Source organism: Psittacula echo, assembly GCF_963264785.1.
Source record: "Psittacula echo genome assembly, chromosome: 11".
Lineage (NCBI taxonomy): Eukaryota > Metazoa > Chordata > Aves > Psittaciformes > Psittacidae > Psittacula > Psittacula echo.
The window spans coordinates 15,222,936-15,234,048 of record NC_137746.1 but is presented as its reverse complement, the minus strand read 5'-3'; the positions used below and the strand labels follow the sequence as shown (position 1 = coordinate 15,234,048).

At 55.0% G+C, this 11,113-nt stretch overlaps 1 protein-coding gene across 1 annotated transcript; it reads left to right on the top strand.

Moving 5' to 3' along the window:
* Positions 1 to 316: 316 nt before the first annotated feature.
* On the top strand, positions 317 to 10,348 carry PCDH12 (protocadherin 12; the record flags this gene model as incomplete). The annotated part of the gene is made up of 4 exons (XM_080626942.1): positions 317 to 3,118; positions 3,679 to 3,773; positions 4,932 to 5,083; positions 9,830 to 10,348. 4 exons carry the CDS (start codon positions 317 to 319, stop codon positions 10,192 to 10,194), a joined length of 3,414 nt encoding a protein of 1,137 aa, XP_080483068.1. The 3' UTR covers positions 10,195 to 10,348.
* Positions 10,349 to 11,113: the final 765 nt, after the last annotated feature.

Below are 11,113 nucleotides of genomic sequence, written 5' to 3'. Positions count from 1 at the left end.
GGTGGGGTTTCCATAGGAAACACGGCTGGTCCAGGGCCCGGCCCCGGCCCGGCCGGACGCTGCTCCGGGCTGGAGCTGCGGCAACGCTGGTCCCTCTGCTCCGGGCTGAGCCGTTCAGCCCGGGGAGCCGCTGGCTCTCGGCTGTCCCCGGTGATGGCGGAGAGGGGGACAACCGCTGGGCTCGCTCATGACTTCTCCTCCTTTCCAACCGGTGCCTGGCGCCTGCGGGAGGCGGCGATGGGAGAGGATGCTGAGCACTCGCGATCGCCCTAAGAACCGCCGGGGAATGCGGCGGGCGGCGGGGCAGCCCTCGGCAATGTGCCGCTTGGCCAGCAGCGTGCGCCTGCTGAGCCGCTGCGCTCTGCAGCTCCAGGCGCTGTGGTGGTACCTGTTCCTCTGCGCCGATGCCCAGGAGGTGGCCACGTTCACGGTGCAGTACCGGGTGTTCGAAGAGGTGCCGCCGGGGACCGTGATAGGGACCCTGGCAGAGCACTTTGAGGGGGATGAGAGCGGCGATGCAGCGGACACCTTCCAGCTGATGGAGACCCCCGGGGGGTTCCCGCTGCTCGTGGGGAGCGCGGATGGGATGCTCAGCACGGCCGGGCGGGTGGACAGGGAGCTGCTGTGCCGGCACAGCGATCCCTGCTGGGTCTCCTTCGACGTCCTGGCCGCCCGGAACCTGGCGCTGGTCCACGTGGAGGTTCAAGTGCTGGACATCAACGACAACGCGCCGCGGTTCCCCACGCCCCAGCTGGAGCTGGAGATGTCGGAGAGCGCATCCCTGCGGACCCGCATCCCGTTGGATCGAGCTCTGGATGCCGATGCTGGCCCCAATGCCCACTGCTCCTACACGCTCTCCCCCAGCGAGCACTTTGCTCTGGAGGTTGTCTCCAGCTCTGATGGGACAAGGCATGCGGAGCTTGTTGTGGTCAAAGAGGTGGACCGGGAGCTGCACTCCTCCTTCGACCTCGTGCTGACTGCTGCTGATCATGGGGAGCCACCAAAATCAGGTACTGCTTTAATCAAAGTCATTGTCCTCGACTCCAACGATAACAGCCCTGTCTTTGCAGAGAGCTCTTTGACAGTCGAGGTTTGGGAGGATGCTCTGCCCGGGACGCTCCTTGTGACAGTCACAGCCACTGACCCCGACCAGGGTCCCAATGGGGAGATTGAGTACAGCCTGAGCAAGCACGCGCCCCCGGAGGTGCTCAGCACCTTCAGCATCGATGCCCGCACTGGCAGCATCATCCTGAGGCACCCGCTGGACTATGAGGAAACCCAGGCCTATGAGCTGGATGTGCAAGCCCGGGACCTGGGTGCCAACCCCATCCCAGCCCACTGCAAGGTCCTGGTCAAAGTCCTGGATGTCAATGACAACGCTCCCGACGTCCACATCACCTGGGCTGCACGGGTGCCCGTGCTCTCTGAAGCCCTCCCCAAGGACAGCTTCGTGGCTCTGGTGACAGCCAGCGACCCCGACTCGGGGAACAACGGGCAAGTGCAGTGCTCCCTCAGCCAGGGGTACGAGCACTTCAGGCTGAAGAGGACCAACAGCCACAGCTACGTGCTGCTGACCAACGCCACGCTGGACAGGGAGCTGCGTGCCGAGTACAACCTGACCCTGGTGGTGCGAGATCAGGGTGAGCTCTCCTTGGCCGTGCTGAAGCACCTCACTATCTGCATCAGCGACGTCAATGACAACGCTCCCTCCTTCGACAAGGCCACCTACGAGGCTGCTGTTGCTGAGAACAGTGAAGCACCCACCTTGTTGCTCGCTGTCCGTGCCACCGACCCCGACCTGGGTTTCAATGGGAAAATCACCTACAGCATCCCGGACTCCTCTGCCTCCAGTCTGGTCTCAATTGATCCCACCAATGGGGATGTTTTTGCCCTCCAGGCTTTTGATTATGAACAGATGAGGAGCCTGGAGTTCCTGGTGATGGCAGAGGATGGTGGTCACCCCAGGCTGGCATCCAGCACCTCCGTCAGGCTGGCTGTGCTCGACCGCAATGACAACGCGCCCATCATCACCGCACCAGCGCTGGTGGGAGGCACAGCCACGCTCTCCGTGCTGGTGAATGCAGACACAGGGTGCCTCCGGGTGGTCCCTGGGAATGGGAGCACCCAAGGGACTGCAGCGGTGACCAATGCAACGCTGGTGTCGTGTGCTGGCCCTCCCTTCCTCTTCACCATCGTGGCCAGGGATGTGGACACGGGCACCAACGGGGCTCTCCAGTATGAGCTGGTGGGGGGGAAAGATGCAGGGCTCTTCATCCTGGACCCTCTCTTGGGGCAGCTCTTCCTCAACACCAGCAACGCCAGCAGCCTCGCGGGCAGCGAGCGGGAGCTGCTGGTGCGGGTGAGCGATGGCGGGGACGTTCCCCTGCACACCCTGGCCCGGCTCCGCTTGGTTTTCCGGAATCATGGAGCGTTCTCCAAGATCTCAGCGCAGGATCCCGGGTGGTCAAGCCCGCCTGTGGTGGTGGTGACCTGCATGGCCGCTCTCCTGGGAGGGTGCCTTCTCCTTTTGGCTTTGACCCTGTCTTTGCGTAAGAAGGAGAAGAAGGACGGCATGGCCTACAACTGCAGGGAGGCGGAGGATGCCCGCAGGCAGCAGCACCTCAAGAAGCCGCACAGGCAGATCCAGAAGGCAGACATCCACCTCGTCCCGCTGCTCCGGGGCCGGCCCCAGGATGCTGAGCACCCCCGGCCCTGCCAGGAGGATCCGCCTGGCACAGCCTCCCCAGGGCCCGGGGCTCCCCTCCACCTCACCCCCACTCTGTACAGGACCCTGAGGAATCAGAGGGCCCCAAAAGACTTGGATGAGCTGCAGGAGGGCTTCGACCTGCCCATCCTGCAGCGCCGGCCCTGCCAGCCCCACAGGCAGAAGAACGCGGTGAAAGAGGAGGCACCTCTGCACAGCAAGAGCTTGGTGAAGCCACTGCAGGGGCCTGTGGGAGAGCCCCCGCTGCCACCCAGCGAGCCCATGGGTGCTGGGGTCCCTGGGCAGCCCCAGCCCCACCAGCACATCCTCAGGAGCCTGGTCCGGCTGTCGCTGGTGGCACTGGCAGAGCAGAGCCCCAACGGGGAGTTCGCGATGGAGTCACCCCCAGTGCAGGTAGGAGCTGCCCCGAGTGTTGATTCCCCACACCCCAAATCCTTCCTTGCCCAGGTCTGGGGTGGTGGGAACACGGAATCCCGGAGTGGTTTGGGTTGGAAGGGACCTTAAAGCTCATCCAGTTCCAACCCCTGCCACAGGCAGGGACCCCTTCCACTAGAGCAGCTTGCTCCAAGCCCCTGTGTCCAACCTGGCCTTGAACACTGCCAGGGATGGGGCATGGAACATGCAACCTGATGGTCTTTGGTTGGTCTCCTGTCCTGGCAGTGGGGCCGGGCAGGTGAATGGGCACCCCACCATGGGCACGGTCTCCCCACACCTCCCCTGGGTGCTGTGATGGGGAGAAGGGGACTCACTCATCCACCTCCCCAGGGCAGGGCAGGGATGGGCAGCATGGGAGGACCAGTTGGGCTGCCCGGCTCCTTGTTTGTGCCTGTGCGGGGATGCGAAACCATCTGCAGGAGGAGGAAATGCTATAAAAAGGCCGGGGGGGGACGTCCTGGCAGGAAGCAGCTTGAGCGGCCACCGCTGGGGCTCAACAGCCTTTTCCTGCCTTGCAGCAAATCTCCCAGCTGCTGTCCCTGCTGCATCAGGGCCAGTTCCAGCCCAAAACCAACCACCGCGGAAACAAGTACACGGCCAAGAGCGGCAGCAGGTAAGGCTGTGCTCAGCCCTTCATGTATCTGTGCCCCATTCCCCTGCGTCTCTGCTGCCTCTGCTTCGGCCCTACTGGTCCCAAGAGCCTCCCAGGGCAGCAGATACACAGGGCAAACCTCATCCTGGGTTTGATGACCACAGGCTGGGGTCATCCTTCAGGGGATGAACGTGCTCCTCTGGTCCTGGCTCCCTGTTGGTATCCAGGGCTGCTCTTCGCCTCTTTCCTGGGGCACCTTTGGCAGCTCCTTCCTTACTCACCTGAGCTCCTCCATCGCCACAAACCGTGCTAGGGGAGCACTGATGTGTTCAAACGTGATGGAAAGGTGAACTCATGAGCACGTCATTGAAGGCAGCACCATAAAGATGAGTTTTATCGTTGCTCTGGGTACTTTCTTATATATGCTGTTGCCTGTTGACATGAAGTCAGGGCATCTATCTTAAGGCCAGGAGGTAATTGAGGGAGACACTGCCAGTAGGGATGGGAAGGACTGAGATATCCCAGCTGTGTGCTGCAGATGTTCCCAAAGACAATCTACGGCATTCCCATTAAATTATGCTATTGACATCCCTGGGTGAATGCTCTTGAGGATGTCAGGGCTTCATCACTGACTTGCCATGTACCCCTGTCCCCACATGTCCAGCCCATGGGCAGACACAGCTTTTCCACCTTTCTCATCACTGCCTCCATCTGCTGAGGATGAAGAGGGAGGAAGAGCTGTGCTGAGCTCTGGGGCTGCTGGGGCTGGGCTGTGATGCTCCTCACCTGGAGCCTGAATTCAGCTCCTCTGAGCTCACAGGGAAAAGCCAGCAGCTCCCTGCTTGCTCAGGATATCCCTGCAGAAGGATAAAACCCCTCTGGGACAAGATGTGAAGCACCCAGCACCCAGCCAGGACCCATTTTGCAGAGGCCCTGTGGCAGTCCTGACCCCAGTGCTTTTGTTCGTGTGTTTGTTTCTTAGCAAACCCCATAACCCCAAACCGAACAGCCCCGAAACTCATTAACTGGTGGGGACTGAGATGATCATTCCTTCTGTGTGAACGATGCGCAGGGAGGATGCGCTCTGGGTGGCTTCATGGGGAATAAAGACAACCACGTTCAAAGGAACCCCCGGGGCAGTGCTGGGGTTGGGCTGTGACGGGGGCCGTGTCCCTGCAGGGCGGCGGGGCTGGACGCTGACTGCCTGAGCACCAAGGACAGCGGGCACGGAGAGAGCGAGGCCGAGGACCGCGACTCCGAGAGCGGCTTCGAGCTCTCGGTGCAGCAGCTGGTGGGAGAGGAGCTGGAGACGCTGCTGGAGCCGCAGGCGGGTGAGGAGGCACCGGCGGGGCTGGGGGGGCTGCTCGGGAGCACACCAGCACCATGCAGGAGGCGGAACCGGCTGCAGCGAGCCAGGGGACAGCGCAGCTCCTGGGGTGGCTCTGGCAGTGCAGGGGCTCAGCACACGTGTGGAGCCAGGCTGAGAACATTGGGGCTGTTCAGCCTGAAGAAGAGAAGCTGCAATGGAGACCCCAGAGCAGCTTCCAGTGTCCGAAGGGGGCTACAGGGATGGGAGAGAGGGACTTGTCATCAGGGACCGTAGGGACAGGCCAAGGGGAATGGCTTTAACCTGCCAGAGGGGAGACTGAGATGAGCTCTTAGGCAGAAGCTCTTCCCTGTGAGGGTGCTGAGGCGCTGGCCCAGGGTGCCCAGAGGAGCTGTGGCTGCCCCATCCCTGGCAGTGTTCAAGGCCAGGTTGGACACAGGGGCTTGGAGCAAGCTGTTCCAGTGGAAGGTGTCCCTGTCTGTGGCAGGGGTTGGAGCCGGATGAGCTTTAAGGCCTCTTCCAACACAAACCAGCCTGGGATTCTATGAATCAACTTACGCTTTTGGTACCAGGCAATTCACAGCAAAGGCACTTGCTGGGCTTCATCTTGGATTTTTTCATGAATTTAATCCCTCTTGGTAGATCTTTCCTCCTGTGCATGTATCAGCTCTTTTCCAGCTGATCTGTGAGGCTGACCTCTGTTGCAAGGGGGTAAAGTACAGTTTATGCACCATGTGAACTGCTTCCCGCACTCACCTGAGCCCCTTTGTTTCGTAGTCTGTTGGTCCCTGCACAGTGAGAAAAGTGAGGAGGCCCTTGTCAAGCCCCTCAAGCTGTTACATGCCCTTGGAGGCTCATCAGGGTCCTGTTTCTGTCCAGGCTTGCCTCCTGTGACTGGCCTGTTACTAATTTTGGTGTGTCTTTATTGAGATGCGGTGACCAGAACTGAGCACAATGTTCAGGATACATCTACACCGGTGGTATAAGGAGGTCTTTTCTTCTTCATTTCTATCCTGCTTGAGCCCCATGTTGTTACCAAACTGTTCATGGTAACTCCCAAATCTCTCTTCTACATGGTGGGGGAGTCATCAACACACATTGTGCTGTTCCCTGTGACAATAATCCAAAAGTTGGTGACACACAAAGCCACCGGCCACTTTTTGCTATGGCACTCAGTACCATTAGGTCCTTCAGCAGCCCTCTGCTTTTACGATGTTGGGTGTTCTAGTGGCACTGGGTGTTTTAGTGAACTCAATGCCAACACCATCCACTTCTCCACATCATTTATCACTGTGTTGAATGGATACTCTGGGACTCTCCTAATGACCTCCCTTTGCAGGAAAGATTTATTCCTACCCTTGCTTTGAACACACATTAGTCTGTAGCAGAAGCTGGCTGTTAACGCAGAGACCGCTTGGGTCCCTGTGAGCCTGGCTGGTGCAAGCTCAGGTGCCCTCTGTCAACCAGGACTCTTCATCCACCTCTTCCAAAGATGCCAACAAATCTGCAACTTCCCCACCTTGCGAATGTCACTTCAGCTCTGGTCTCAAGAGCACTCAGCTCTCTGCCGAGTCTTGCATGTAACGATTGCTGTGATTTTGCCTGGACCACATTCACCTTTATGCGCTTAAAAGCTCCTGTCACAGTTTCTACCTTCCCTTCCTCTGATCCCATATTCATCTGAAGCAGTAGTTAACCAACAGTACCTAATAAAGCAAGCAATTTCATATCTGAGTTCCTCTGGCACTCCAGGGTGAATCCCATCTGGGCCTGACATTTTCTACATGTTCCTTTTATTGATTTGTTCTAAAGATCTCTTCCACTGGCATTTCAATTTGAAGGAGTTGGGCTGACTCATGTCCTGTAGCAGGAATTTCATTGTGGAGCCTCTGTGCTCCTCCGCAGCAAGAGGAGCTCATTGAGCTTTGCTGCTGTGGTTGTTCTGATGCCAGAGCTGGGCATGTTCTGTGCTCTTGCATGGCAGAACCACGCTGCTGCTCTCTGTCTGCCTTCCTCCTCTTTTATTCTGACAGGGAGCAAATGAAGGAATGGCTGGGTCAAATGAGAGCCACCAGCTTCCTCGGATTTAAAGGTCCCGCAGGCAAAAGCAGGGAGCAAACAGCTGCCCTGCTCCATCTCCCCCATGGGGGTATTGACATGAACCAGTCCCACTAAAGGGACTGGTGGATCTGCTCAGCGGATCTCGACAGATCCAGTCCTGCGCAGACAGGTAGCATCCCACCAAATCTGTGCTCCAGGGAGGTATATCCATGAGGTGGCATCTCCCATGCTTTTCAGATTTGATAGAAAAAGAACCTTTTTGCCAAATGACTGGAATTTCACTGACTACCAGTGCTGAGGCTGTGCCCTGGGGCTTCCTGCCCATGCAGTAGTGCTGGACATGACAGAAGCCCTGGGTCAGTGGTGAAGAACCTTAACCATGAGCCCAGATGTTCCCAAAAAGGCAACAGAGCGCAGACGACGGAGCTGCTGGATTCCTTCCTCCTCTCCCAAACATAAACAGAGAAGTGGACTTGCATCCTGAGAGAGGGAGGAAGGAAGCATTGCTTGTGCTCTGGAGGATGAGAGCAGCTGGCTGAGGCTGTCTGGGCCTTTGTGCTATTCTCAATGGGGGGAACTGCACGAGTCATCCGTCCCAGCCAGCTCTCGGCTTGTTTATGCTGCAAAGCATCGTGCTGTGGGGTGAACTCTCAGCACTCAGTACCATCTATTACCACCTATCCCCTACCAGTGAAACAGTGTTCACAGCAGCAGATGAGAGAGAACTTTATTGATTATAAAAACAACCCCTGTTCACAAAACACCATTAAAGTAAGGCAGTAAAGTTACTGGTCTTAACATACCTAATGACAAGGTTTCATGGTCGCAGGGCTGTGAGTCCTGACTCCTCCCACAGTGAGCAGTCTACTGCTGTGCCCTGCACCAAAATATTCCAGGAAATCGTTGGCTTCTTGCAAACTGAGAGAACTGAGGGTATTTTAGGGTAAAAGCACAGGAATTCAGCTGGAGAGATCTCCTACGGAACAGTCACTGCGACTGAAAGAGAACAGTGAGATTGCAGAAAGAAATCCTGGAGTTAAGCAACACAGAATAATTCTGGGGCTTCAGCTGAAACACAAACTAAGCAATGCATCTCTCCTTCCTGGGTCTGAATCCCAGCTCTCACCCCCATCCTGCCCCAGGACACAGTTGTTTCTCAGAGAAAAAAAGACTAATGACTTTGTTGGCTGAGGAAGGAGACTTGTCTCAGTGATTGAGTAGACCCGGACTGAGGACCACACGTCCCAGGCTGCGGAGGGTATTGATTATCTTCTGGAAGCAGCACAGTAAGTGCATCAGGATGGGGACCCTTGTTTCAGAGGTCCCTTTGTAAGTCAGAGCCACATAATTATTATCATGACACCATCTGATTGGGACTGTTGTGCTTTGTGAGCAGACACCAATGCCTTGCTTTGCTGCTCTTTGTCTCACAAGCCTGGTGGTCACTTCAAACCTCTCAGGGGTTCCAGGTTACACGTTGGAAATGCAGCAGTGTGGGGCTGGAAGGTAGCATCTGTGCACTGTGTCACAGAGTCTTGTTTACAAACTGCAAAGCTCTACCTTAAAAACAAGAACCCCCATTTCCTTCCCTGCTGATGAGGAAGCTATTCCAGGCTCACCCTGCTATGGGGTCCTTCCTTTAATTTCCCAGGATATGTTTATTAATGGACAGTAGTAATCACTTCTTCTTTTGCCAACACTATTTTAAGCATAGAGATTTCCTTTGTTGGTGCTTAACTCCTCAAAATATTGATAGGTTGCAGTCAGGTCCCTGGTGAGCTTCTGCTTCCTTAGGCTAAGCAACCCCTACCTCTTGTGGTCTCAATCACGTAAGCTGGGCTCATTCCTATTTTCATCTCAGCACTTCACTCTCTGCTTCTGTCATTGCAGATCCTCCTTCCTAAGGATGGATAATCAGATTTCTATGTAATACTCCTAATCAGGTTTCGCCAAACCTAGTAACAATACCAGGGCTGCGTCTTCATGCCAACAGGGAATAACTTGACCAGGACACACTGATTTTGGGGCAGAATCACATTACTGGCACACTAATGAGCCTGCAGCCACCACCCACGCCAGCTCCCACTGCTCCTCATCTGTTTCCAATTGATGAACAACTACTTTATAGCTCCATTTTCTGTTCTTAGTCTTCAACCATCCAGCTGTGCATTTTATAATCCAGAATTTCATTCTGCTTCTGTTACTGTTTTCACAATAACCCGTTTCTTTTTGGTCTCAGCAAGCCTGCTTAGCAGCAAATTCCCACCCTAGAGTGGCCCTTCAGGGAAGTCCACAACTGACCTTCTCTCTGGCCAACACCTCCCCCTTGAAAGCTTTCCATTGTTGTCTCCCCTTTAGCCAGTCCTAACCCTCACTCTGCTAACCATTTAGTGAAGTGTCACTTGAGGCTGCAACAAATGAGAAAGCAAAGCAATCCTAATGGTTATTATCTTTAAAAAACAAAACAAAAATCCAGTAGATAGAAACTAATTCTGGTTGTTTTGGGATTTTTTAGCTGCTGGTTTGAATGATGCTGCTGGTAGCTTATCTCTAGACCTGTTCACAATCAGTCTTCCCATAGCTGATTTCAGGAAGTCTCCTTATTTTGCAGTATTATTCCCACCCCTTTTCTCCCGTGGTCTCCTCTACTCCACGTCTCACCAGCAGTTCTTGTTCTCACTTCCTGCAGAGCTGGCCCTCAAGAGGCTGACGGCTGCTGATCCAGCATGGGTGGCTCGGCTCTCCTTGCCACTCACCAGCAGTTACAAGGACAACGTCTTCTCCCCTGACTCTCTGCATTCACCTCAGGATGAGGAAGCTGCAAGGCAGGAGAAACCAAGGACCTTTGAGACCTTTGGCAAAGGTGCTGGGGCTGACTCGAATGCTGCTGGGACAAGGCTGGCCAGCACCTTCCTTTCAGAAACGAGCACCCTCTTTGAAATGATTTTGTCCCAGAAGGTCCAAGTCCACAATGAAACAGGCTCGGGGCTTCTGCGGCAGCTGTCGGCACGTGGGAAGAGCCTTGGACTGGAAGATGATGCTCCTGTTCCGTAGGCAGCTTGGTGGCTGTGATAAGGAGATAAAGAGTCAGACTTCTTTCTGCATCTGGGGTGCACATGTGGGCTTTGACCGTGTCACTGTATTACCTGTGTCTACACTGATCACAACAGGCATGTTTCTTCCTTTGCTTCACCCCATCGAGTTTCTCTACAACTGATTTCACCTTGTTTAGTTCCCTTCTACCTGCCCATTCTGGCATTCCCAGCTTTCCTCTCCTTTCATCCTCATCTTACACCTTACTTACCATCACACTCAAGTCACACAACAGCAGGAAGGCCCTTACCTCCCAGGGCAGGCTGACTGAGGGGATGGGCTTGTTAGTTTAACCACAAGCACAACCCAGTCAGCTACATCCATGTGATCACAGACTGTGCACCATGGACGATGAAATATTGCAGTCCTGGACTCTGCAGCATGCTGCAGAGTTGGGCTCCAGGATCTCAGTTCTTATTTAAATAAAATTGTTGGGTTTTAAACACTACCATCTCTGGAGCAATGTGCAGTGTATCTGACATGATGATGTATCTGCAGAAAGCCTGCAATGGCAGCTCAGAAAGAGGAGATCTGCCTGTCGTCTCCCACTGATGCTTTCAGCTTTTGTGGTTCTACCAGTGTGAACTTGGCATTCTGTAAAATGCCCCAAAATCAGCACTGGCGTCTCTCCTATGGCTGCACAAGGTGCCTACAGCTTCTTTCTCCATGCTCTCTTTTGAGGCCACTCGATTTTGGAGCAAAGTCCTTGCCCAGAAGCAGACAACAGATGGCTGGAGTCTGCCAAAGGTAACCTGGGAAAAGGGAAGCATGAAAATGCTGTTTTGGAATAGTCAAGTTACAAGTTTCAACCATATTACAGGTTTTCACTTTGATCTGTGTGTACGTGAACTATAAAGACAGTTTTAGGCTAATAGAATGT